Below are 24,069 nucleotides of genomic sequence, written 5' to 3' on the forward strand. Positions count from 1 at the left end.
GTACATGATGCACGATGGAAGCAATTCCATGGTTCCCTGCAAAATGAGGATTCACTTCAAGGTGAAGTAAAGCTAATTTAGATAAGTTTCTAAGTTTATACAACCCAGCTGCATCCAGGTTCCTTGATCGAATTTTTCTTCTTCATCAAGTCAAAGAGCTTCCTAGATTACTCCATCCGATCCGTTCTACCATAGATATTTGCCAATCCAAAGTAGCCCCCGGCATTACAAGACTGCAACGTCAAGAGCTCTTTTTCTACAGTTCTTCCGTAGCAGCATCACCATGGATCAAACATGCATTGAGAAGAGCATGCGATGCAACGGCGTTAGCTGCAATAGGCTTGCCACAAAGCAAATTATGAGCTTCTTTTAGCCTACCAGCTATTCCATGCAAATCGGCAACACGAATGTAATGATGTAAGCTTGAGTCAGTGCCATATCTCTTACTCATGGAGTGGAAATAATCCAAGCCTTCATTAACTAGACCACCATGGCCGCATCTATTTAGTATATCAGTGAATATATTGTGATCGAAATTCTATGAATCCAAAGCTTTCTCTACTATCCTCAAAGCTTTTTCTGATATGCCCATCTTGTCTAAGACCTTGAACCACTGAATTCCATGAGACCACGTACATCTTTCTTTGGCATCTCATTGAACACCTGCTTTAATTCCAGGGCTATCCACAGCTTGCACCCATGGTAAACAAGGAGTTGCAAACAAGATGTTGCCCTGATAAAGACCGTTCTTTACTATGATTGCATGTACTGTCTTCCAATTCAAGCATTGTTCAAGTAGCAGAAGAACTTGGAAACGATCGTGAACGTAGATGAGCTGGGCTTCGTGCTTCGTCCCAATCCTAACAAGTGAGAGCCTTAGAGCCTTCTCTCCTCAGCGGCTTTCCTACCACCCACGACATCACTATGTTCCATGACACAGTATCTTTCTATTTCATAGAGTAAAAGATCTCGAGAGCTTTGTCGATCAACAAAGGGCTGGGCATATTTGTCCATCATAGCTTTTTATGATCCCAAATCCTTCCCATTCATTCCATCAAAAATCTCTTCCGCATTGACCAGGTTGCACAATTTGGCATTCACATGAACCAAAGAGCTCGGAACAATGATAGAATCTTCACCTTCTTCATCCAAAAGCTTTTACTACAAAAGACTGTATTTGATGCCCCGACAAGTTCTTGGATGCAAACTGCAGCACTCTGAGCAAAGCACTTAAAAAGAGAAAAGCTGTAGAGCCCTGAGGAGGCTCATTGTTTTGTGCGTATCAAGATATCATCGGAATCCACGATAACACATTCTGCTCCGGAGAAGAAAAAGAAGAGCTGGCGTGCTTTAGACCAAAGCAAAGAGGCCAGGAATCAACGATGTGTGAGATGTTGAGTTCTTTTGGGTCATTTCGTCGAGCAACTGGAGGGCGGAGTCCACGCGACCAGAGTCGATAAACGTGGATGGCATCGCTCCACTCCTCCTGTACTCCGTGATCATCTTCGGCTGCGACATGCGTCCTGATAGCTATGGAGTTCAAATGAAACGGTTCGCTAATCGCGACTATAGATCCCAAAGAAATAGTTCTCGGAGATTCTATAAATCCCAAAGAAAAATGGGCCTGGGAGCCTATTTGAGAATGGGCCAGGCTTGAGACAATGAAGTCCGGATGAGTCCGGTGCTTCATGGGTCCTGGGCTTAAGAATTTGTAACACATGAACTAGGCATAGGCCTTAGTGATTTGGCAGTAGATGATCGATCCGGTTGTATTTTAGAGAGAGTAGTGTAACTTCTTGCAATTACATGGTGATCATCAATTTCTGAAAAAAAAAGGGGGGGCATGCAATGCCGTATTTGGCCTCATGATGGGTATAGTGTGCATATGATCTAAGTTTTTATAGTGGATTCAAACATGTCCCACTCAAATGTCTATATAATTGTAATATCTCAATCTTGATAGATAGTTTGCAACTATAAGAGAGCATGCGAAGATGAACCTTGGTGCAATGATAATCATAGTGGTCTCTATATAGCTGGATGGGGGTTGTATCCTTCACGCAAAAGAAGATTCACCTTTCTTCACACAACACAGGTCTTATGGTGCTCCAAATTTTACCATTCATCCACATGCATAAATCTCAGAAAGATCCAATAGTGGATTTGCTTGAAAGAAGGTGAATCCTCCTTTGGCGTGAAAGATACAACCCTAACCTTATGGCTAGGGGTGTCATCGAGGGCCAACATTGTGATGCATGGTGTGGTTGTCCCTGCACCTGTAGCCATTTGGTGTCTCAGGGGAGAACAATAAGAATAGGATGACGCTGCTTTAAGCACCTCATCATTATTTTATTTTTTATGCTTAACCTCTTCTCGTTAGGCCGAACCTACGAAGGCGAACATAGACTGGTCAGATAGAACTGATCTAAAATATTATTCCTCCGTGCTCAAACGAGTGATGCCATGCATGCGTAAGGCTTACATGGTACTAGAGTATGAGTCTTGTACATCGAGAAATGTTGTGATGACAAGAGCCCCACGATTTCAGAAAACGAGGTTGTCTTGACGTTATCTCTGACCGTGGAAAAGTGGCGACGATTGGAAGCAAGTCAGTTCCTTGTACGCATCAACAAGGACCAGCCTCGGTTTTCCATTTACATGGTTTTTAGAGACAGCTCTTGCATGGAAATGAAACGTGAACGTTAAATTAAGATTGGTTAGATTTTTGGCATTCTTTTTCTCCATCCATGCATTGGTGTTTGGAGTTTGGAGTGAAATACATTTTTGGAGGAAAAAATCTCATTAATGGAGTTGATGCATGGTAAATATTCATCTCATGCTGTTAATTGTTCCTATTAATTATAAGAATATAATGTTTTATATCTGACACTTGATGGTTACCCTGCTTAATTTGGAAGTGCCTCTACGAATAAAGGAATGGCTAATCTATACTATTTTATTATATGGAACTGTGGCTAAAACTTTTCAGTTTATCTAAACTTTTTTTAAAAAAAATAATGCCACAGAGTTCTATTACGAGCAATTCTCTTGCGAGGTGGCAAAAGAAGTTTATTGCAAGGGAGGATTAATCATCAAAGACAGGGGATTGGCTGACTATGGAGCTGCGCATTTTTTTTTCAAGAAAAGGAAGGACATCTCCATCCTAATCTATTCAACTTAATGAGAAATATGACAATACAAAAGTTAAGACTTCACTGTTTTTAAAAAGTTTCTAAAGTATATGATGACAAGGAACAACTGAACACAATTGTTCGACACCGTTGTCGGGTTCTGATCAGTGACAAAAAAAAAAAATCCCAAATCATCTGGGAGAAGGCAATGACTAAATAATTTCAAAGATCAGATAATCAAATCACGGGACTGTAAAACTAGCAATAATAAATTTGATAAACTTCTCATCTGCACATTGCAGACACCTCGAAGTATTTTCTTTTAACAGTACTTTGGAACATAACGAACAACGTACAGGCCATAGCTATTATCCTGCTGCAGACCGGCTGGAGCTTCCGAAAAAGTGAATCAACTCATGCACACGTGCTTTGAGTTTGCACACGTGCGCATGGTGGTCAATATGCGATGGATGGTGAGAAATTGGTGTAGATTATTATTTATTTTTAGATGATATCTGGAGGCTGTTGAAGGAATGCGATGCCTTCCAAGTTATAATATATTTCGGAAGATGAATAAAGCTGGGTGGAGGGAGTTTCCGATAATTTGAGAATGGAAAGGGGAAGGGCTTTTTGGCACTTTTGGCGAGGGGAGTCAACACGCTTGCCCAGTCAAAATGATGCCCTTCGGTGCCGACCGTGATGGGGGAGCAAGATTTGCACCCAAGATTCTCTCCATCATTGCTTGGCACATAGGCTGCTCAAAGGCAGCCCTAGTAATGTGTACACCCCCCCTCCTTTTCATATCATATGCAGTACTCTTCTGGAAAATTTTAAATCATTACATATCAATCATCATTAATTCGGTGTGACTGCATGGTTACAATAATATATGCGTATTTGCAATAAAACATGGCATCATGATTGTATAAACAATATTATCAATTAATAATACATGATATGATGACCATATCCAAAGTTTTCATCTCGTTTGAGATACTGGATGCTTGGTTATGCAATGTCTTGACTTTTATTATTTCGATCGATTATTGTTTTACATCATTAGTTGAGTTTTCCAGATATGGTTCCTATTATATCAACTGAGATTTAAAAATATTACAACCATACTCATTCTTTCTCCATAATCTATCTTGGATATGATGAAATGGAATCTAAATTGATCTTGACGTTAGAAACACCAAAGCAATCAATATCTGACTTAAGAAAAGCCTTGAGTGTAGCTCCCTTACATGATCCACTTTGTTAGATCATTCTTGTTTTTTGCGTGAAACATTATTCTAAGAAAAATGTTAAACTGAAACTGTAAGCAAGAGTCTGTTTTAAACTTTAATTACTGATTTGACCTAAATGCTGAAGAAAATTACTTAAAAGCAGAACTTCAAAAATGGAAGATGAAATAATAAATTCTTGTAATCCCGTCAAATTCTATCACTTTAGACTAACTTTTTTTTGAGAGAAATGGATGGTGATTCACCTAAGCTGAAATTACCTAAGCTAAGTATTTCAGAGACTCGTAAACTTAAGATCTCTTATTGCTAAGCAAAAAGGTGTTATCATTAGGGTAAACCACACCTCGCACTCTTAGGCTACTTGTGGTTCTTTACAAAAATCCCTCTATGTCTCTTTTACCAAAGGGTACGCACTTTAACAAAAAAAAAAAAAAAGCAAGCCTAAAAAAGCTTGGATGTATCTTTTAATAAAATAACTACTTTATTCAGAAGAAATGTACTTCTTTTAGACATCTCAAAATAAAATCAACATAAAACAATAAATACCATAAAAATTTTAATCGTAATGAAATAAAACATCAGAAATTTAACAATAAAATTAATGATGTAACCGATGATGTAGGGCTTTCCTATTAATTAGGTACCTTTCCTATTCACCAACTAGCTATCTAGCTAAATTTCATAACATATGTTTCCTTCTTACCAACAACTGCATTAACTAGGGATATAACATCAACTCACAAATAGTTGATATTAGATCGATCTAGTATCTTAAAAATCTGCCCGATCATTTCACACTGTCCTCTCTGACCATGAGGTGGGCTCAATATATAGGACATCCTACTTCGAGAAGAGAGGGGGGCTCTAGTGATTGTTAGTGTCGGTAAAGATGAACCGTATCCAAGAGCTAAAGTGGGACTCTAATATTAGTCCTCTACCTCTCTGGGGAATGTCAGTTATAATATTTTAAGGTGATGGAGGCATCATAACATGATCACTGTCCAAGAGTTTCACAGAAGATCCTAACGCTGTCATTCTTCGAATTGGTGGAGGACAATTTGGCCATTGAACTGAACATGGGATGGTACTCCACATTGAAGCATCGGGCTTCCTGTACAAGTCCTCTTTTATTGAAAGTTCTCCACCACATTTCCCTGCAGAAGAAAAACTGGAAGAGGGTGAAAGCAAAGGGAGATGTTTCCTTCCAAAGTCAGTGCTGTCCTCAACCAAGGGTTGGTGGAGGATCACATGAGCTTTTGCGCCCAGATCTTACCTCTCTCTCATCCGAGCTTTCCTCCACATGGGATTCAGCAAACTACTGGAGGCCTCGACATGGGTAAAGGATTTGCCTCTTACTTAAGGGAAGGCCTTCCTTCCATGCTACCCCGATATAGGGCTGCGCCCTCTGATGATGATGGTATAGGTCAATTTGGAGCTTCTTCAGAGCAAAGATCTAGTAATAATTTATGGTAAGAACCCTATAACATCCCAGAACAAAATAAGGTGCAAAAAGATATCCATAATCGTTTACTCCTATATATGCGATCTACTTCATCAGTAATTCCACAAAATCTTTGTTGAAGACATCTTTGGTTTGCTGTCTCTTCGATCTCCATGCATGCTGCAACCTCCTTTCTGAGGGTTCAAAGTTTGGTTCTTCTTCTTCTTCTCAGAACGACTACTGTTTGAGAATTTCATCAGAAAGCTCTCCCCTATTTTCCATCTAATATATAAAACTTCACATCAAAACAATTCTCTCTCTCTCTCTCTCGCCCCCCCCCCCCCCCCCCCCCCCCCACCCCTCTCCCTCTCCTTCATGAGTTCTGGTTGTTTATGTGGTTTCCAGGTCATGGAGTGAACAGGAGGGGGATCTAGGTGACAAGAGATCATCAGCCGGCGCAGAGGATGATCACAACAAGAAAAACAATAGTAGTAATCATGACATCCATAGACTACCAGTTGGTGCTATAGGAATGAAGAAGGTGAAGACAAGGAAGAACGTGAGGGACCCAAGATTTTGCTTCAAAACCTTGAGCGAAGTGGATGTGTTGGATGATGGCTACAAGTGGCGGAAGTACGGCCAGAAGTTTGTAAAGAACACCCAACACCCGAGGTATACCTTTACAAAAGAAAAAAAAAGGGGGCCGGACTGCACTCTGTTCGGGCCTCTTTCTCTTTCCTTTTTCTCATATTGCAGCCTGAATCCAGTCTCGGCTATATATTTTAATCCTTTTTTCTTAATCTTAATGGCCTGCATGGTAACGACGGCAGGAGACTAGATTTACTGTGCATTGTCCATGAATTATTTTATTGCTTTGGACGCATCACTTTCCCGTTCTCAGCTCGTAGGTTTTCTGAAAGACAAAAGCAAGGATCCCATGCAGGCATAAAAAGCCTTCGCGGCACACTTTGCGCACCCCCATGCATGCATCGGTTTTGACAGACTTGACATGAGAAATAATCATCTTTTTATTTCTGTGATGCTTGGTGGATTATAGATGTCATGCTTTATTGATTTGTGAGTCGTGACATGACCTTCATGACTTTGCCAATGAAACAACCGAAACAGGCAAAACACACTATGGCCCCATATCTTTTTTAAGGAGAATTAGGTTTCTTTATCTAAAACTTTGTTTCATTAAGTTATGATACCAATATGCATCCGAATAAGGTACATATTAGCTCCGGAAACCATGTTAAATCAAGGAGATCTATATAGGAAGGGTATGACATATTTTTCGCTATGAGATTTTGATAAATATAACATGAATTATTTGTTTTTAGCTCTTGAGTTGGATAGAATAAGTCCTTTTGAAGTCAAGGAACTATATTTGTTCATACATCAGAAGGCTATATACTAATATTTTACAATTACTTCATATTCAATTTTAAGAGTATATTTATCATACTCGACAAGAGAATTAGATGCATGATTACCAATATACAACTTTTATTAGGTTTAACGCTGCACGGGGTTTTGGATTCTAAAACATCAATCTCTTAGCAAACATTGCTTTATGTGCAAATTTTCCATTTTTATTTCCCATCTAAAAATTCTTTGATTTATGTAGTTTAGTGTTAACATTCATCTTTTACAGTTTTACGTGAATTAATTTATTTGTCAGAATTTCAGTAACATAGGAAAATATTATGGACTCCTCTCTGTCACTAAGATTTGATGACTACATTCACAGTCGTTATCTAGGCTCACAACTACATGGTCACATACACACAGGAACTGCTGCAGAAATCATGATATGTCTTAGGACATTCATCAAAGTCTCAGAGACTATAAGAGGCCGTCCAAGAAGTTAATTTCAAGCTTAAACTAATGTTTATAAGATCATTTGCATCAACTGTTTAAACCTAGGAATAGCTGTAGCATTAAGACAAAACGGCATAATCTTGTATTTACCATAGAGTCCATGGATGACCCTTGATTCAGTTGAACAGACTTGAAATATATAAAGACCGATAGAAAACCAACAGTAATTTTTATCAGGCTCCCATTATCGTTTACACTGCTCACAAGAAAATCCAAACCGATGTTACAAGAAAATCCAAGTGAATGAGAGGAAATCTCAGAAACCAGCAAAACATCGGATGTAAAACAAGAACAGAAAACTCTATCAGCCTTCTCCATTTTCAGTCCTAATGAAGTAGTGAAAGGTTTCCCATCTTTCTCATAACTAGCTAGCTAACTAACTAACTAAATAAATAATAAGAACTTGGCCTTCTGGATCTTCTCCTAATACTCAGACTTCAAAGTGAGATTGAACTAGATAGCCCTTTACATGAAACATTTGCAAGTTTCTTGAATACTCATAGTTAGGGACAACATTTTGAGAAACGACTTTTTTCCTCAAGAAAGAAAGAAAAAAAAAAAAAAAACTCATTTCGAGAGTAAAGGCTAGCAGCTCACAGCAGGCGTTTGATATAATAGTTACGTCAAACCACACCATGTGAATAACTAATCCATATCCTATTTCTTAAGTCTTATTTTTAGGGAGGAAAGACATCTGAATTATAGAAAAGCAGCATCTGCTTTCATGTGTCTAATTTTATAATGTAAGAGCCACAAGTTCACTTAAAATTCGTTTTCTTTTCCTCGTTCCTGCCTATATTCTAGGAAAGAAATGACACTAAGAAGAGGAAATGATTAGTAGAAAACTCATGATCTGCGAAGCAGGGTAATGCAGCACACTCTGACTTTTTGAGCTTATATGGTACTCTGAACCTAGTGTTTTTACCTCTTTGATATGAATACTGTTGGGGGGAATAAAGTTTCCCCCCAAATGACATAAATGCCCCTAAGAAGCCGTACAACCTCCGACCCCGGACAGCCGAAGTCAGCGTCCGACCTCGGGACGCTCGGCCACAAGACGACCGACCCCGAAACCTCCGACCTAAGAGAAACCCCGATGTCCGAGGACCGTACTCTAACACCCCTCCGGCATTTATTGCGCATGGCCGCTGTAATCTTCCGGCACACTCAACAATAAATGCGAATCTCCGGCTTACTCCATAATAAATGCGGATCTCCGACTTACTCCACAATAAATGCGCATGGCTCCTGACATCTACGGATCCCCAGCTCTCCACGGCAAATCGACCCAGCAGGGTCTAGTCGATTATGATAAGTCTCTGATCTCGGCCATACCGCCGACATCAGTGCAATGATTCGCCTGACCGAGCGCCGACCTGAACAACATGCCAAGCCGTACCACGGCCTCGCCCTGTTACATCACAGGTAAACCGACCCCCGCATATAAAAGGGAGCCTTGGCCTCTCAAGAGGGGATTGGAACATTCATACACCCAAAAATCACTGTTTATCTCCTTCTCCCCACTATTTGCCTCCTCCCTGACTTGAGCGTCGGAGGGCCGGCGCCAGAGAACCCGGCCACCAGTTCGTGTGCAGGCACCCGGACGGAGGACGCCGCCAGCCAACGGATCGCCGCCCTGCTGCGAGGACCTGCTGTTCCTTCTCTCCGACCGCCCCGGACGGAGGACGCCGCCCGCCGACAGACCGCCGCCCCGCCGTGAGGACTAATAATCGCTCCCTCTCCTCGACCGAAGATTGCCCCCGGGTCCAATTTCCAGCAACAGTTGGCGCTAGAGGAAGGGCCCGAGTAGCAGTCATGAAGTTGAGAAGTAAGGGAGCCTCTAACGTCTCCCGGCGTCCCCCGCAAAGTCTTGGACACTCCGTCCAGAATTCTCCAACTCCGGCTGACCCAGCTCCTCAGGTCCAGCCGGAACAGTTCAATGCCCTGGCACAGCAAGTCCAGGCCCTGGCCGCCGCCGTTCAGGGCCTGCGGCGCGTGGAGGCTTTACCGGCGCTTCCCTCGCAGGCCCAGGCCTCGCCGGAGTGTCTCCCCAACGACCCGGTTCTCCCCAGCCAAAATTTGCATGGCTCCTCCAGAGCCAACAATGGAGAACGAGCTTCTCCCCGGAGAGAGTTACCGGGAGAAGGTTTCGACCGGAGACCCCAACTTTCTGAGGCGGAGTCAGCCCCGGATCACCGTGAGCTGCCGCATACCACAGCGACAATCCCACGGGTGGGGGAGCTCGACCGAAAAGTCGAGCATCTGGAGCGCCAGATTGCGGCACTCCACAGCAAGAAGGCAAGACAGGAAGGGGACTTTGAGTTCACTACCAAGTCCCCCTTCTCCCGCCAGATCGAGGACGAGCCAGTTCCCGCGAGGTTCAAAATGCCCCAGGTGGAGCCCTACAGCGGAATCACCGACCCCCTCGACCACTTGGAGAGTTATCGGGCCCTCATGGCCCTACAAGGGTCCTCGGAGGCCATACTCTGCAAGGCCTTCCCAGCAACCCTCCGAGGGACCGCTCGGCTTTGGTTCTCTGGTCTGAAGCCGAACACGGTGTCCTCTTTTGAGCAGCTCGGCAGGCAGTTCGCCACCAACTTTGCTGCCAGCCAGCGCCAGCGACGGACATCAGACTCCCTCCTGGACATCAAGCAGAAGGAGGGGGAGTCCCTCAAAGAGTACCTGGACCGCTTTACCGCCGCCACATGGGAGGTTCGCGAGCTAGACCAGTCGATAGCCATGTCGGCTCTGAAGACTGGGGTCCGCTCCTACCGATTCCTCTTCTCCATCGAGAAGAGCTTCCCGGCCGACTTCACCGAAATGCTGGCCCGAGCCCGGAAGTACGCCAAGGCCGAGGAGGCAGTCGCCTCCAGGCAGGGGGCAAGCGAGCCCACCTCGAAGAAGCGGAAGAAGCGCCGCGAGGAGCGCGGTCGACAAAGGAGCCGGTCTCCCCGCCGAGAGAAGAATCTCCCCAGACTGAGGAGCCCGCCCCGTCAGCAGGGGCGACCTCAGCAGAGGACACCTCCTCGTCCGAGGTCTCCACCACGGCCCCGGACGTACCAGGCGAGGTACGAGAACTATACACCCGTCAATGCTCCTCGGGCCGAGATCCTGATGGAAATTGAGGGTCGGGACTTCTTCCGACCCCCGCCTCCTATGCGAGACACGGGATTTCCCCGAAATTCCAGGAAGTACTGCCGCTTCCACCGAGATCACGGGCACGACACGGAGGACTGCTCTCAACTCCGGGACGAGATAGAAGCGCTCATCAGACGGGGAGTACTGAACCGGTTCGTGAGGAACCGACATGAGGAAAGGAGGCCGGCGGAGAATGTCGCGCCAACCGAAAATCCTGGCGGCAACAGGCCTATCGCCGGCACCATCAACATGATTGGGCGGACCTCGGCAGGAACAGCCGCCCAGGGAGCACCCCCGAAGCGCCCACGCACTGATGAAGTCATCTCGTTCTCGGACGAGGACTTAGAAGGGGTCGAGACCCCTCACGATGACGCTGTGGTCATCTCAATGGTTGTAAATAGGTTTGATGTAAAGCGTGTCCTAGTTGACAATGGAAGCTCAGCCAACATTTTGTACTACCATGCCTACCAAAAAATGGGGTTGACAGAAGGACACCTCCGGAGAATCAATGCCCCGCTGGTCGGGTTTACCGGAGATGCGGTCCCGGTTGAAGGTAAGGCTAGCTTCCTTGTCACAGTTGGCCTCGCCCCCCGGGAGAGCACTGTGAGGATGGACTTCCTGGTGGTCCGTCACCCCTCGGTCTACAACGCCATCCTTGAGCGCCCAGGGTTAAACGCCCTTCGAGCCGTGGTTTCAACTCGCCATTTGCTCATGCGGTTCCCCACCGGCCAAGGAGTGGGCGAGGTCCGCGGAGACCAACTGGTCGCCAAGCAATGCTACATGGCGGCCCACACAGTAAAGCAACCAGCCGAGGCACCAGACCGCCCGATGGGCCCTTCACTGCCCATAGAAACCCTCGATGCGAGGGACACCCTCTGGAAGAAGCAAGTAGAGCCCGGTGAGCTCCTTATTCAAATCCCACTACAAGAAAATTTTCCCGAGCTAACCGTGCAGGTTGGCTCCGGCCTCGGCGCCCATGAGAGGAATCGCCTCGTCAGCTTCCTGCGGGACAACGCTGACGTCTTCGCCTGGTCGCCCGCGGACATGCCAGGAATTGACCCCGAGGTCATGGTCCACCGACTCCAGGTGAGGCCAACCAGCAGGCCCGTAAAGCAGAAGAAAAGAGGCTCCGCCCCTGAGCGACAACGAGCTGCGGCCGAGGAGGTGGACAAACTCCTCGGAGCCGGCTTCATCCGGGAGGTCTCCTACCCGGATTGGCTCGCCAACGTAGTCCTCGTAAAGAAGGCCAATGGAAAATGGCGTATGTGCGTGGACTACACCGACTTGAACAAGGCCTGCCCAAAAGACAGCTTCCCTCTCCCGAGCATCGACCAGCTCGTCGACTCCACTTCAGGACACCAACTGCTAACTTTTATGGACGCCTTTTCAGGATACAACCAAATCCGAATGGCGCCAGAAGACGAGGAGAAGACGGCCTTCATCACCGACAAGGGCACCTACTGCTACAAGGTGATGCCCTTTGGCCTGAAAAACGCTGGGGCCACCTATCAGAGACTGGTCAGCCAAATCTTTAAAGACCAGATCGGCCGAAACATGGAAGTCTATGTGGACGACATGCTGGTAAAAAGCCAAGCGGCGGAACACCACATAGCCGATCTCAACGAGACATTCGCCAAGCTCAGAAAATACCAAGTGAAACTCAATCCGGCGAAGTGTGCGTTCGGAGTCACCTCGGGCAAGTTCCTGGGTTTCATAGTGACCCAACGCGGAATTGAAGCCAACCCAGAGAAAATCCGGGCACTGCAAGAGATGTCGCCTCCAAAGACAGTTAAGGAGGTGCAGCGGCTCGCGGGGCGGGTAGCCGCCCTGGGAAGGTTTGTTTCTCGATCAGCCGAGCGTTGCCTCCCCTTCTTCAAGAGCCTCAAACGGCCGAAAGACTTCCGGTGGACAGAAGAATGCCAGCAAGCCTTTGAAGAGCTTCGGAGCCTTCTGGCCTCTCCCCCGCTGCTCACCAAGCCCCAGAAGGGCGAAATTCTTTACTTATATCTGGCCGTCTCCCCAGCTGCAGTAAGCTCGGTCCTCGTCCGGGAAGAAGACAAGCTCCAAAAGCCGGTCTATTACACCAGCCGGGTCCTCAGGGATGCTGAGACCCGATATTCTAAACTTGAGAAGACCATCTTCGCTCTCATCATCTCGGGTCGGAGACTCAGGCCTTACTTCCAAGCCCACACGATAGCTATATTAACCGACCAGCCTATGAAGCAGATATTGCAGAGGTCGGATCGTGCGGGGAGGATCACCAAATGGGCGGTCGAGCTCGGGGAATTCGACCTAGAATATCGGCCCAGGCCGGCTGTCAAAGCTCAGATACTCGCCGACTTCATCGTGGAGTGCACCCTTCCGGACGACCCCGAGCCGCCATCTGAGTCCGTGGAGGAGACCCCGAAGCAGCCATGGGTCCTGCACTCGGACGGGTCTTCGACCCCGGGGGGCAGCGGGGCCGGACTTATCCTCACCAGTCCAGATGGAGTGGTGGCCGAGCAAGCTCTGCGCCTCGAGTTCCCGGCCTCGAACAATGAGGCCGAGTATGAGGCTCTCATCGCCGGGCTCAAGCTGGCGAAAGAACTAAAAGTGGGAGGCCTGACGGCCTTCAGCGACTCCCAGCTGGTGGTGAACCAGGTCCAAGGAGATTTTGAAGCTAAAGAGCCATCCATGCAAAAGTATCTCCAAAAGGTGCGGGAACTCACATCTGCCCTGAATTCTTTCAATATTCAGTATATTCCCAGAGCGGAAAACCTCAGGGCAGACTTGCTATCCAAACTGGCCACCTCCCGCATGAGCGAGCTTCCCAAGGGAACAGCGCTCGAGTATCTTCGGGTCCCCAGCACGGAGGAACCCGAGCCTACTATGTGCATCGACTCCGAGCCAAGCTGGATCGACGGGCTCGTCTGCTATCTTCAGGACGGAACTCTACCTCATGACGAGACGGAGGCTCGCCGAATCAAGCGCCAGGCTCCCCGGTATGTCTTGTACGAGAATAAACTCTATCGACAATCATTTACTTCTCCCCTTCTCAGATGCCTCCGCCCCTCCGAGGCGGACTACGCCCTCCGAGAGGTCCATGAAGGGATCTGTGGAAATCACCTGGGGGGTCGAGCCTTGGCCCATAAGATCCTGCGGCAGGGATACTACTGGCCCACACTCCAGAAGGACGCAACAGATTTCGTCCGCAAGTGCGATCGGTGCCAACGAAACGCCAATATCCAGCGCCGACCTTCAGCTCTGCTGACCTCCATCATCGCCCCCTGGCCGTTTGCCCAATGGGGGATCGACATCCTGGGGCCCTTTCCCCTGGCCACCGGACAGAGAAAGTTCCTGGTCGTCTCCATCGACTACTTCACCAAATGGGTCGAGGCCGAACCTGTTGCCCGGATCACCGAGCAAAAGATGCGGGACTTCGTGTGGAAGTCTATAATCTGCCGATTCGGACTACCCCGTATCCTTATATCTGACAATGGTCGACAATTTGACAATGTTCATTTCAGGGAGTTTTGCTCTGAGCTCGGCATTGATCATCGCTTCACCTCGGTTGCCCATCCCCAGACAAACGGGGAAACTGAGGTAACTAACCGAACTATTTTGCAGGGACTCAAAGCTAGGCTTGATCGGTCCAAAGGACAGTGGGTCGAGGACTTGTACAATGTCCTTTGGGCGTACCGGACCACGTTCCGACTGCCCACGGGAGAGACCCCCTTCAACCTAGCATACGGCACTGAGGCCGTCATCCCATTGGAGATCGGCTTGCCTTCTCCGAGGGTGGAGCATTACGACCCCGATACCAATTCCTCCCAGCTCAGGAGCAATTTGGACCTCGTCGAAGAGACAAGAGAGGTCGCCCGGGTGCGCATGGCGAGATATCAACAGCGAACGGCCCAATACTACAACTCCAGAGTTAAGCCCAAGCTCTTCAAAGTAGGGGACCTCGTCCTCAGGAAAGCCGAGGCTTCTCAACCAACCCAGCAAGAAAAGCTCGCCCCAAACTGGGAAGGACCGTATCAAATCGCCCGGGTACAACGGCCAGGGGCGTACAAATTGAAGTCCCTGGAAGGGACTCTGATCCCACGAAGCTGGAACTCCGAAAATTTACGAATGTACTACCAGTGAGACCCCAAGGGGTTCAAGATAATCAGGATAATGGACTCAGCTCCTTTTTCTGCAAATATTTCCCTCATTTTGATGACTGTAATCCTCTTCTAATATTGGGTCGTCTGTGATCCTCAGATTCCCCGGCCAAAATCGGGATGCCTCGAGGCTCGACCGTAGAGTCCCAAACTCCCTCGACCTCGGGAAGAATCGCAGGACGGTGAAACGTCGACTGGTGCAAGATTCCTCGACTAAGGTCGAGATGCCCCGAGTGTCGACAGTGCGTGCCCAGACCCCTCGACACTTCGGGAAGACGGGGTAGTACCTTCGCAGTCCCCCGTGGCGCTCAACACCAACAACGGGGTAGTACCTTCGCAGCCCCCCGTAGCGCCTCCTCGACTAAGGTCGGGATGCCCCGAGGGTCGACCGTAGAGAACCAGACTCCCTCGACCTCGGGAAGGCGCCGTGAGGGGTGGAAAGGGTGGCTCCACCCGGGGCGCCACAAAGTGGACCCCCGGGAGCGGTCGACGATCCCCGATCCCCGAAGCGAGCGATCCCTCGACCAAGGTCGGGATGCCCCGAGGGTCGACCGTAGAGAACCAGACTCCCTCGACCTCGGGAAGCGTCGCCGGTCGGTAGAGCGTGCCCAGACCAGCCGACCTGACGAACGATCCCTCGACTAAGGTCGGGATGCCCCGAGGGTCGACCGTAGAGAACCAGACTCCCTCGACCTCGGGAAGGCGCCGTGAGGGGTGGAAAGGGTGGCTCCACCCGGGGCGCCACAAAGTGGACCCCCGGGAGCGGTCGACGATCCCCGATCCCCGAAGCGAGCGATCCCTCGACCAAGGTCGGGATGCCCCGAGGGTCGACCGTAGAGAACCAGACTCCCTCGACCTCAGGAAGCGTCGCCGGTCGGTAGAGCGTGCCCAGACCAGCCGACCTGACGAACGATCCCTCGACTAAGGTCGGGATGCCCCGAGGGTCGACCGTAGAGAACCAGACTCCCTCGACCTCGGGAAGGCGCCGTGAGGGGTGGAAAGGGTGGCTCCACCCGGGGCGCCACAAAGTGGACCCCCGGGAGCGGTCGACGATCCCCGATCCCCGAAGCGAGCGATCCCTCGACTAAGGTCGGGATGCCCCGAGGGTCGACCGTAGAGAACCAGACTCCCTCGGCCTCGGGAAGCGTCGCCGGTCGGTAGAGCGTGCCCAGACCAGCCGACCTGACGGACGATCCCTCGACTAAGGTCGGGATGCCCCGAGGGTCGACCGTAGAGAACCAGACTCCCTCGACCTCGGGAGGTATCACAGGTCAGCAAAGCGTCCACGAACCCGCCGACCTGACGTGGGATCCCTCAACCAAGGTTGAGGCGCTCCGAGGTCCGACCATAGGGTCTTAAGCCCCCTCGATCTCAAAAAGGGCTACAAATCAACAGAGCCTCCCCAGATCCTCTCAACTCCGGCAGGAGTCGCCGGGTCCATGGGAAGCCCGAGCCCCTTTTACAAGTCAAAAATGACTCCGGAGGTCGACGAGGAAGGGAAGCGACCTACTCCACCATGCGAAGCATGACCCCGAGAATGCAAGAGGTACACCCAACACTACCCCCCGGTTTCCTCTTTTCTCCTCCTCGTCAATGTTCATTTCAGGGAGTTTATCTACACATTGCCAAGCGGGATCTCGTCCAATGTTGGAGTCTTATTTTGCCCCAAAGCCGGGCTTCTTCGCTGGGTCGGCTTAAGACCGACCTCCCAACTTCATCATGCCTGCTCTGTTCGTCAAGTCTCCGCAATCCGTACTAAGGCTTCATAAAGTAGGGCCCAACACGGCTCTTCTAAGTAAACTCCGACGTCCAGCTGAGAAAGTGGTCCCGGCCACGAATGTACCAGCCAAGCACAGGTACCAAGGCAATCTTTGGGAATCCCAGCCTTGTTCACCGAAATCTCGGCAGGGTCCGAGAACGATAACTATGAAAACCTTCGGCAATAACTTGTTTATTAGCCCGCGCTCCCTATGAGAGGTTCGGAGTTGAGTTCGGAAACCCGACTAAACTCCCCGAATAGCGGCACGAATAGACCTATTCCGGTCCCACTTGAAGGGCTAAGGCCCGACCTCGGTGCCTTAAGATTTTCCTAAAGGCCAAACGTGGCAACTCCCACGACTCTAAGATCCGAGTTATAGGACTTAGAGAAATTTTCTAGAAACCTAAGCTCGGAGCTCCCTTTGGTCGAGACGACTGGAATCCGAGAAGGCTAAGATATAGCCAGGGAAAAGGGCAGCTTCGTTAAGCAGCCCAAAGGTTAAAATACGAAGTTAGAGGTCGTCGAGGCGGTTAGCTAAAGTTCTAGCCTCATCTACGACAACAGAGGAAAAGATGAACACAGAATGACAAAAACATTTCTTCATTAACAAAGGGCCGGAAGGCCAATTACAAAATTGGAAGTCGGCCACTCAAGGGCCGACCCCGGATACAATGAAAAAGAAAAGAAAAATATGCTTAAGTCCTAAGCGGTGGGAGCCACATCCGGGGGGTCATCCGGCACATTGATGACCTCATGATCTTCCTCCGGAACAGGCTCGGGGCCGGGAGCAGGAGCTTCGGGCGCCGCCTCCGGGACAGCGTCGACCTCGGCTGCCGGAGCCGCCTCCATGACACCGTCCGCCTCGGCTACCCCCGTCGAAGGCTCGGCGGGGTCCTGCTCGTATATTCCCGCCTCGGACGTCAGGATGGCAGGAAGGGCTTGCACGTCGGACCCCCAGCCCCGGTCCTCCCTCGGACGGACCGTCGAGAAATCGTACTGAGGGCGGTACCGGCGCACCTGCTCCCGGAAGTTCTCGAAGCCTCGAAGGAAACCGTCGACCGTCTCCTCCTCCAACATGTCGCGGAACTCTTGCGACTCTTTGAAGAGTTCCACAGCATGCTCGGCTCGTTCGAGGGCCCTCCTCTCCCGGGCCTCAAGTTGCCCGACTCGGAGGCGCAAGACCCCCTCCTCATACTCGAGGGCCGCAACCCTGGCCTGGACCTCCCCTAAGCGCGCCTCCGTGCCGCGCATGGTTGCCCTGGTCAGGGCATGAGCCGCCTTCTCCTCCTCGAGCGCCCCCACCATGGCAAGGCGCTCAGCCTCGGTGGCTGTCCACCGAGCCTCGGCCGCGGCCAACGCCGCCTCCAGCTCGGCGACTCTTTTCTTGGCCGGCTCCAGTTGCTGGCCGAGCTGTTGAACTTCTTCCCGATACCCATGGGCGATGAACGCCATGGTGTCGAGCTCGAGAATATGCTGAAAAGAAAGAAACGAGGGTATTGTGAGTTGAAAAGCACATATGTACGCTAAAAACTTGGGGAAATTAAGAAGGAAGCTTACCCGGGCGGTGTTGCAGTAAGCACTGCCGACGACCTCCTCCAGCGAAATACCCCGGAACACGGCCCGGTCTGCTGGAAGCACCGCACGCCGCAACATGGAGCGTGCGACCTCGGCATCTTGAAAGGCCGAGCGCCCCTCGGGAATAGAAGAGTCCGGCTCGACCGACTCTTCTCGGAAAGCCCGGGAAGAGCTCGGCACGATCGAACCCGAGGTCCCGGAGCCGCTCGCCTCGGTGCCTCGGGTAAGCCCGAGTCCTGGCTGCTGCGGCCGGAACACGGACGGCTCCCCCCGCTGGGAAAGGGGGGTAGGGCAAGGAGGGGCCGACGGGCCCGCATCACCAACAACCCGCTCCCGCCTCGGGTCGGCTGCAAGGGCCCCCGCCTCGGGGCCACTCGTCCCGGCCGACGAAGAAGCGCCGTCCGTCCTCACCCTCTTCCGAGGCTGGGGCGCAGCACCCCCGGCCTCGGCCTCTCGCCTCCTCAGGCGAGAGAAAAGTGATGTGTTGCTGGTCGGCATGCGTGGAATATCTGAAATCAAGAATTTTGTTAAGAGTCAGACCAGTGACCGTAAAGACGGAGAACAAGAAATAAATAAATAGAATAATGCAACCGCCCTTACCCTCGGGGCGCGCCGAGCTCAGACCCACGCTCGCCAGGGCGTCCTCCCGCAGGAGCTCGGTCAGGTCGTTGCCCCTCCCGAGGGCTCGCAAAGAGTCCAGGGTCCTCAGCTCCCTCCCCGTGGGCTCGGAGAGTTTGTTGAGGGCCTTCAGCCGAGGGTGTCCCCACCTTGGCTCGAACCCCCAAGGCGCCGCAGACGCCAAAAAGAAAAACTTCCTCTTCCACTCGTGAATTGAGGAAGGGGCGCCCCGGAAGAGTGACATACCGCCCCGAAAGGCGAAATACAACCACCCTACGTCCGCCGGATTTTTCTTTAACAGAAAACACCGGCGAAAAAGGCCTACCGAAATCGGGATCCCGTGCCCGAGGCACAGGGATAAAAACCCAATTATGGTCCTCCATGAGTTCGGAGCCAACTGCGCCGGGACGAGCTGGTACTCGGCCAGCAAGTTGCTCACGAACTCATGGGCGGAAAAACGCAGGCCCGCCCAAAGTGTCTCGCGGTAAACCGCGATCTGACCTGGGGGCGGCCGCGTCACCCTGTCTTCCGGCCCTGCGGTTTCAAGGCGAAACCCGGGCTGGAAGAAGAAACGGGGGCGGATTAACTCCAGCTCCTCTTCCGACAGACTCGACCCAACCTCTTCGGGACCGGAACCCATTCTCACGGAAGAGTGGAGCAAAAGTTAAGAATAGAAAATGGAAGTTGACGAGGAGGAGAAAAGAGGAAACCCTAGTGAAAACAGGAAGAAAACCTACTGGACATTGCCGGAAATCGCTCCGGGCACCACCAGCAAGATTCAGCTGAGGGAGGAAGCAGGGGGGAAAGACGACGAAAATAAGAGGCAGCCAAACAAGACCTTTAGGGCAGACTCGTGGGGTTTATATAGACCCCCCTGACGGCCCAGATCGACGGGGTCGGTTCCCATCTCCCCGACCGAGTTGCGCCACGTGTCGACCTCGGAAGCCGAGGCACCGTATTCACTCCGGTTTAATGAATCGGATACGAAATCGAAGCGTTGTCCCATCGGATCTCGGGGCCTCATCATGGGTCCACAGAATCAAATCGTCTTGAGGAACGAGCGGACATAACCCCCGCTCCCCTCGTTTAATAAGATCTGGGACACGTGGAGCCCCGATGAGGCCTCCACTTCTTCGGAATTATGATCCAGTAACATGAAATCGAAAGCGTCCGACCTCGGGTCGCGCCGCGTGTCTGTTTCAAACCCCGTAACGGCACACTCATTAATGAGCCAGAAACGTCGATTACGGTATCGAGACACCGCCTCGACGAGCTCGAGGTCCCCCATCATTAATCCGCCGTAAAATGATCCTGGCGATTCAAGAAGCATGATGATACGAGCTCCATCATTAGCTCACCGAATAAAGCAGCCTCGAGACGCCAAAGGGCGCGTATCTCACCATGAAAGCTCCGAAAAGCACAAGGGGGCGGGCGAGACCTTCCCCCCCAACCTTAGTGACAGACTTTACTTCCCACGTCCGAGCCCCACAAGCCGCTCGAACTCGGAAGTCGGGGGGTAGTGTTGGGGGGAATAAAGTTTCCCCCCAAATGACATAAATGCCCCTAAGAAGCCGTACAACCTCCGACCCCGGACAGCCGAAGTCAGCGTCCGACCTCGGGACGCTCGGCCACAAGACGACCGACCCCGAAACCTCCGACCTAAGAGAAACCCCGATGTCCGAGGACCGTACTCTAACACCCCTCCGGCATTTATTGCGCATGGCTGCTGTAATCTTCCGGCACACTCAACAATAAATGCGAATCTCCGGCTTACTCCATAATAAATGCGGATCTCCGACTTACTCCACAATAAATGCGCATGGCTCCTGACATCTACGGATCCCCAGCTCTCCACGGCAAATCGACCCAGCAGGGTCTAGTCGATTATGATAAGTCTCTGATCTCGGCCATACCGCCGATATCAGTGCAATGATTCGCCTGACCGAGCGCCGACCTGAACAACATGCCAAGCCGTACCACGGCCTCGCCCTGTTACATCACAGGTAAACCGACCCCCGCATATAAAAGGGAGCCTTGGCCTCTCAAGAGGGGATTGGAACATTCATACACCCAAAAATCACTGTTTATCTCCTTCTCCCCACTATTTGCCCCCTCCCTGACTTGAGCGTCGGAGGGCCGGCGCCGGAGAACCCGGCCACCGGTTCGTGTGCAGGCACCCGGACGGAGGACGCCGCCAGCCAACGGATCGCCGCCCCGCTGCGAGGACCTGCTGTTCCTTCTCTCCGACCGCCCCGGACGGAGGACGCCGCCCGCCGACAGACCGCCGCCCCGCCGTGAGGACTAACAGTCGCTCCCTCTCCTCGACCGAAGATTGCCCCCGGGTCCAATTTCCAGCAACAAATACATGCATCAACAATCATGATTTGTTTTTTGCCATTATTCTTACCAGTATGTCTGTATTGATTATTGGGATTCAAGAAAAACATAATTTAAGGAAGAACAATCTGTCATGCAAAGAAAGAATCGATACTCTCTTCCAGGCTCCTCAACCATGAAAGAACCAATTTCCTTTGGTACAATAAATCGATATCAATATGTATTAGGAGCTATAAAATGGTCTATCTGTAACCAAATTAAATGTAGTCAGTCTTGGTCAGCATTTGGATTCCACTTTCTTGGTACAATGAGAAGATCTTGAATTAGATTATGATCACAACAAAATATATAGCTGCTTTGCAGAACAATGTTTTTCAAAGCAGCCTTCACTTTGATATAGTCTTGGTCAGCATTTGGATTCCATTTTCTTGGTACAATGAGAAGATCTTGAATTAGATGATGGTCACAACAAAATAGCTGCTTTGCAGAACAATGTTTTTCAAAGCAGCCTTCACTTTGATATATTATTTGATATATATCTAATCCCTGCAAAATAAGGAAGAGGGATGAAAGAAAGTAGATATTTTTATCTTTGCTAACTCATATGGAAAAGAGTACATGGACAAAGCCTCTCAACGGAAACCTTCCTCGTGCTACTTCATGGCCCATCATTCATCTATTTAGGTGTAGATCCTATCTAACCCTGAGCATTGATGATCTATGTTTTGAGATACCACATATTTAAAAGTCATAAATAAATAAATAAATAAATAAATCCGCTCTCACCTGTCTCCGCTCTCACTTTTTTTTTCTTCGGGAAAATATCATCTCTCAAACTTGGAAATTTTCATTATATTTTCTATGTGTGTAAACTACCCTAATTCATGAAGACAAATATAACAACAAGATGCCTCATCAATGCCGAAATCATCACTGCCAGGGAAATACATAGGCCTCCTTCCATGTCAAGTGGCGTGTCACTGTACACTATTTCCCCCGGCTATCTGTTACCTCATTAATGGGGCATTGGATCCTAACTGGATCCTGTGGTTTTAGCCATGATGGCAGCTCATCACACAACGTCTGAATGCGATGGTTTCAGGTGGTACATCCTGTACAGTGATCTCTGTTCGTGGTTTCTTTGTGGTGTTGGGGCTCCCACAGTAACGAAAATACTGATGGAGATGGCTATGAGGATCTGTGTGAGCGTGTCTTTAGTCCCACATTTGTTATTTGCCAAGGAGATCTTGGATACTTATACAGGACTAAGGAATCTAAAATATATCTTTTGGCTAGATTTTTTAGGTGATGCCTTGGGTTGTTACAAATGATATTAGAGCAAACTCGGTCCATAGCCTATATGGACTAGGGGACACTACAGCACAGGTTCATAGAGGTTGACCATGGGTCAATCATGATACTTGTAATTAGATTTGGATGGATTTGAATTCTTAGTCTGACAAAAATATCGGAGCTTGAATGGAGAGAGTATGCGAGGACCCGTGTGGGCGTGTGTTTGGTGATAATTAGTCAAATTGTTGATAAGTATTGCATCAATTTAACACCCCATAACCATATTTCTTGTGACTCTTACTACTACTACTACTATCGTCGTCATTATTACTATCCTGTCATCTTCTTTTACGAACGTTAAGTTTGAAAGAAATGATGCAGTACTCTTCAAGTTTATATCTTAACCATTCAATATAATCAAGCTCATGAATCTTTGATGAATTTAGGCTTTGGCTCATTTTTTTCTCAAGAATGAAGTCCATGAACGATTTATGGCTTCTTGCGAAGGGGGTTGTATCCTTTGCAGAACCTCTTTTTCTTTTCCTTTTTACTGAGCATTGCATCTGTCTTCTCCCTGAATGCTGACTGTGGTAATAGTTTATACTACTGTCTGAAGATGACTTCATTGTGAATAGGAGCTACTACCGATGCACAGAGGACAACTGCCGAGTGAAGAAGAGGGTTGAGAGATTTGCAGAGGATCCCCGGATGGTCATCACAACTTATGAGGGCAGACACACACATTCTCCTTCACATGATGAGGATGACTCGCGGGCTTCAGATCATATCAATTTGTTGTGGTAGTCTCTTTAGATTGTGCAATACAGCCTTCGTGAGTTCCCTTTCAGACTTCTGCGATGGTTGTGTGTCATGATCACTTCATTCAAATGTTAACCATTAGATGTGCTTGTTTTTTGGACATCTGTGAAGTACTTCCCCAGTTATACTTAATTTCTAACTGGTAGAACTGCTAGAATTGGGTTGGACCCAGTCAGAAGTCAGAGGGATCCATGCCCAGTTGTACTTAATTTTGATGTGTAATTGAGCTGGTGTTAATTTGGTTATGGATTTGGAAACTTCTTTTACTTCTACAGTTGCATGTAGAGTTCATATCATTGCTATGATGAACATGTAGAGGAAAATAACTATAGAAAATTACCAATAATTAGCAGGTACACATGCATCCTTGATTGGAGCACTGAACTGCAAATCAAATATTACTTGATAAGATGAGGGGAGATCTAGAGCAAAAGGAAAACTATTGATTTGTGTCGAATGTGCTATATATCCTTGGTCATTTGTTTTTAAATAACTCAGGATAATGTATAAATTGATAGCGACATAGATGGATAATGCTGAGGATTTTTGAACTTACAACATCTAAACAAGGTGTGTTCAAGTTAAGCCATTTTTTCCTCCCTAATTAGAGCAAAACGAAGTAAGTTGTATTTGGAATGGCATGTTGGAGAGGCTGCTGAGTGGTCTTCATCATGAGTGATTATGT

General features: G+C 49.1%; 1 protein-coding gene across 1 annotated transcript; it reads left to right on the plus strand.

The window, feature by feature from the left end:
• The first annotated feature begins 5,458 nt into the window (after nucleotides 1-5,458).
• Nucleotides 5,459-23,654, plus strand: LOC103720653 (putative WRKY transcription factor 13). Its single transcript, XM_008810476.5, has 3 exons — nucleotides 5,459-5,847; nucleotides 6,225-6,491; nucleotides 23,201-23,654. The coding sequence occupies exons 1-3, from the start codon at nucleotides 5,573-5,575 to the stop codon at nucleotides 23,367-23,369; spliced, it is 711 nt and encodes a 236-aa protein (XP_008808698.4). The 5' UTR covers nucleotides 5,459-5,572; the 3' UTR covers nucleotides 23,370-23,654.
• The last annotated feature ends 415 nt before the right edge of the window (nucleotides 23,655-24,069 follow it).

The sequence above is a fragment of the Phoenix dactylifera genome, chromosome 9, assembly GCF_051530095.1.
Source record: "Phoenix dactylifera cultivar Ajwa chromosome 9, Ajwa_hap1_PhDact_Kaust_v1.1, whole genome shotgun sequence".
NCBI classification, from domain to species: domain Eukaryota; kingdom Viridiplantae; phylum Streptophyta; class Magnoliopsida; order Arecales; family Arecaceae; genus Phoenix; species Phoenix dactylifera.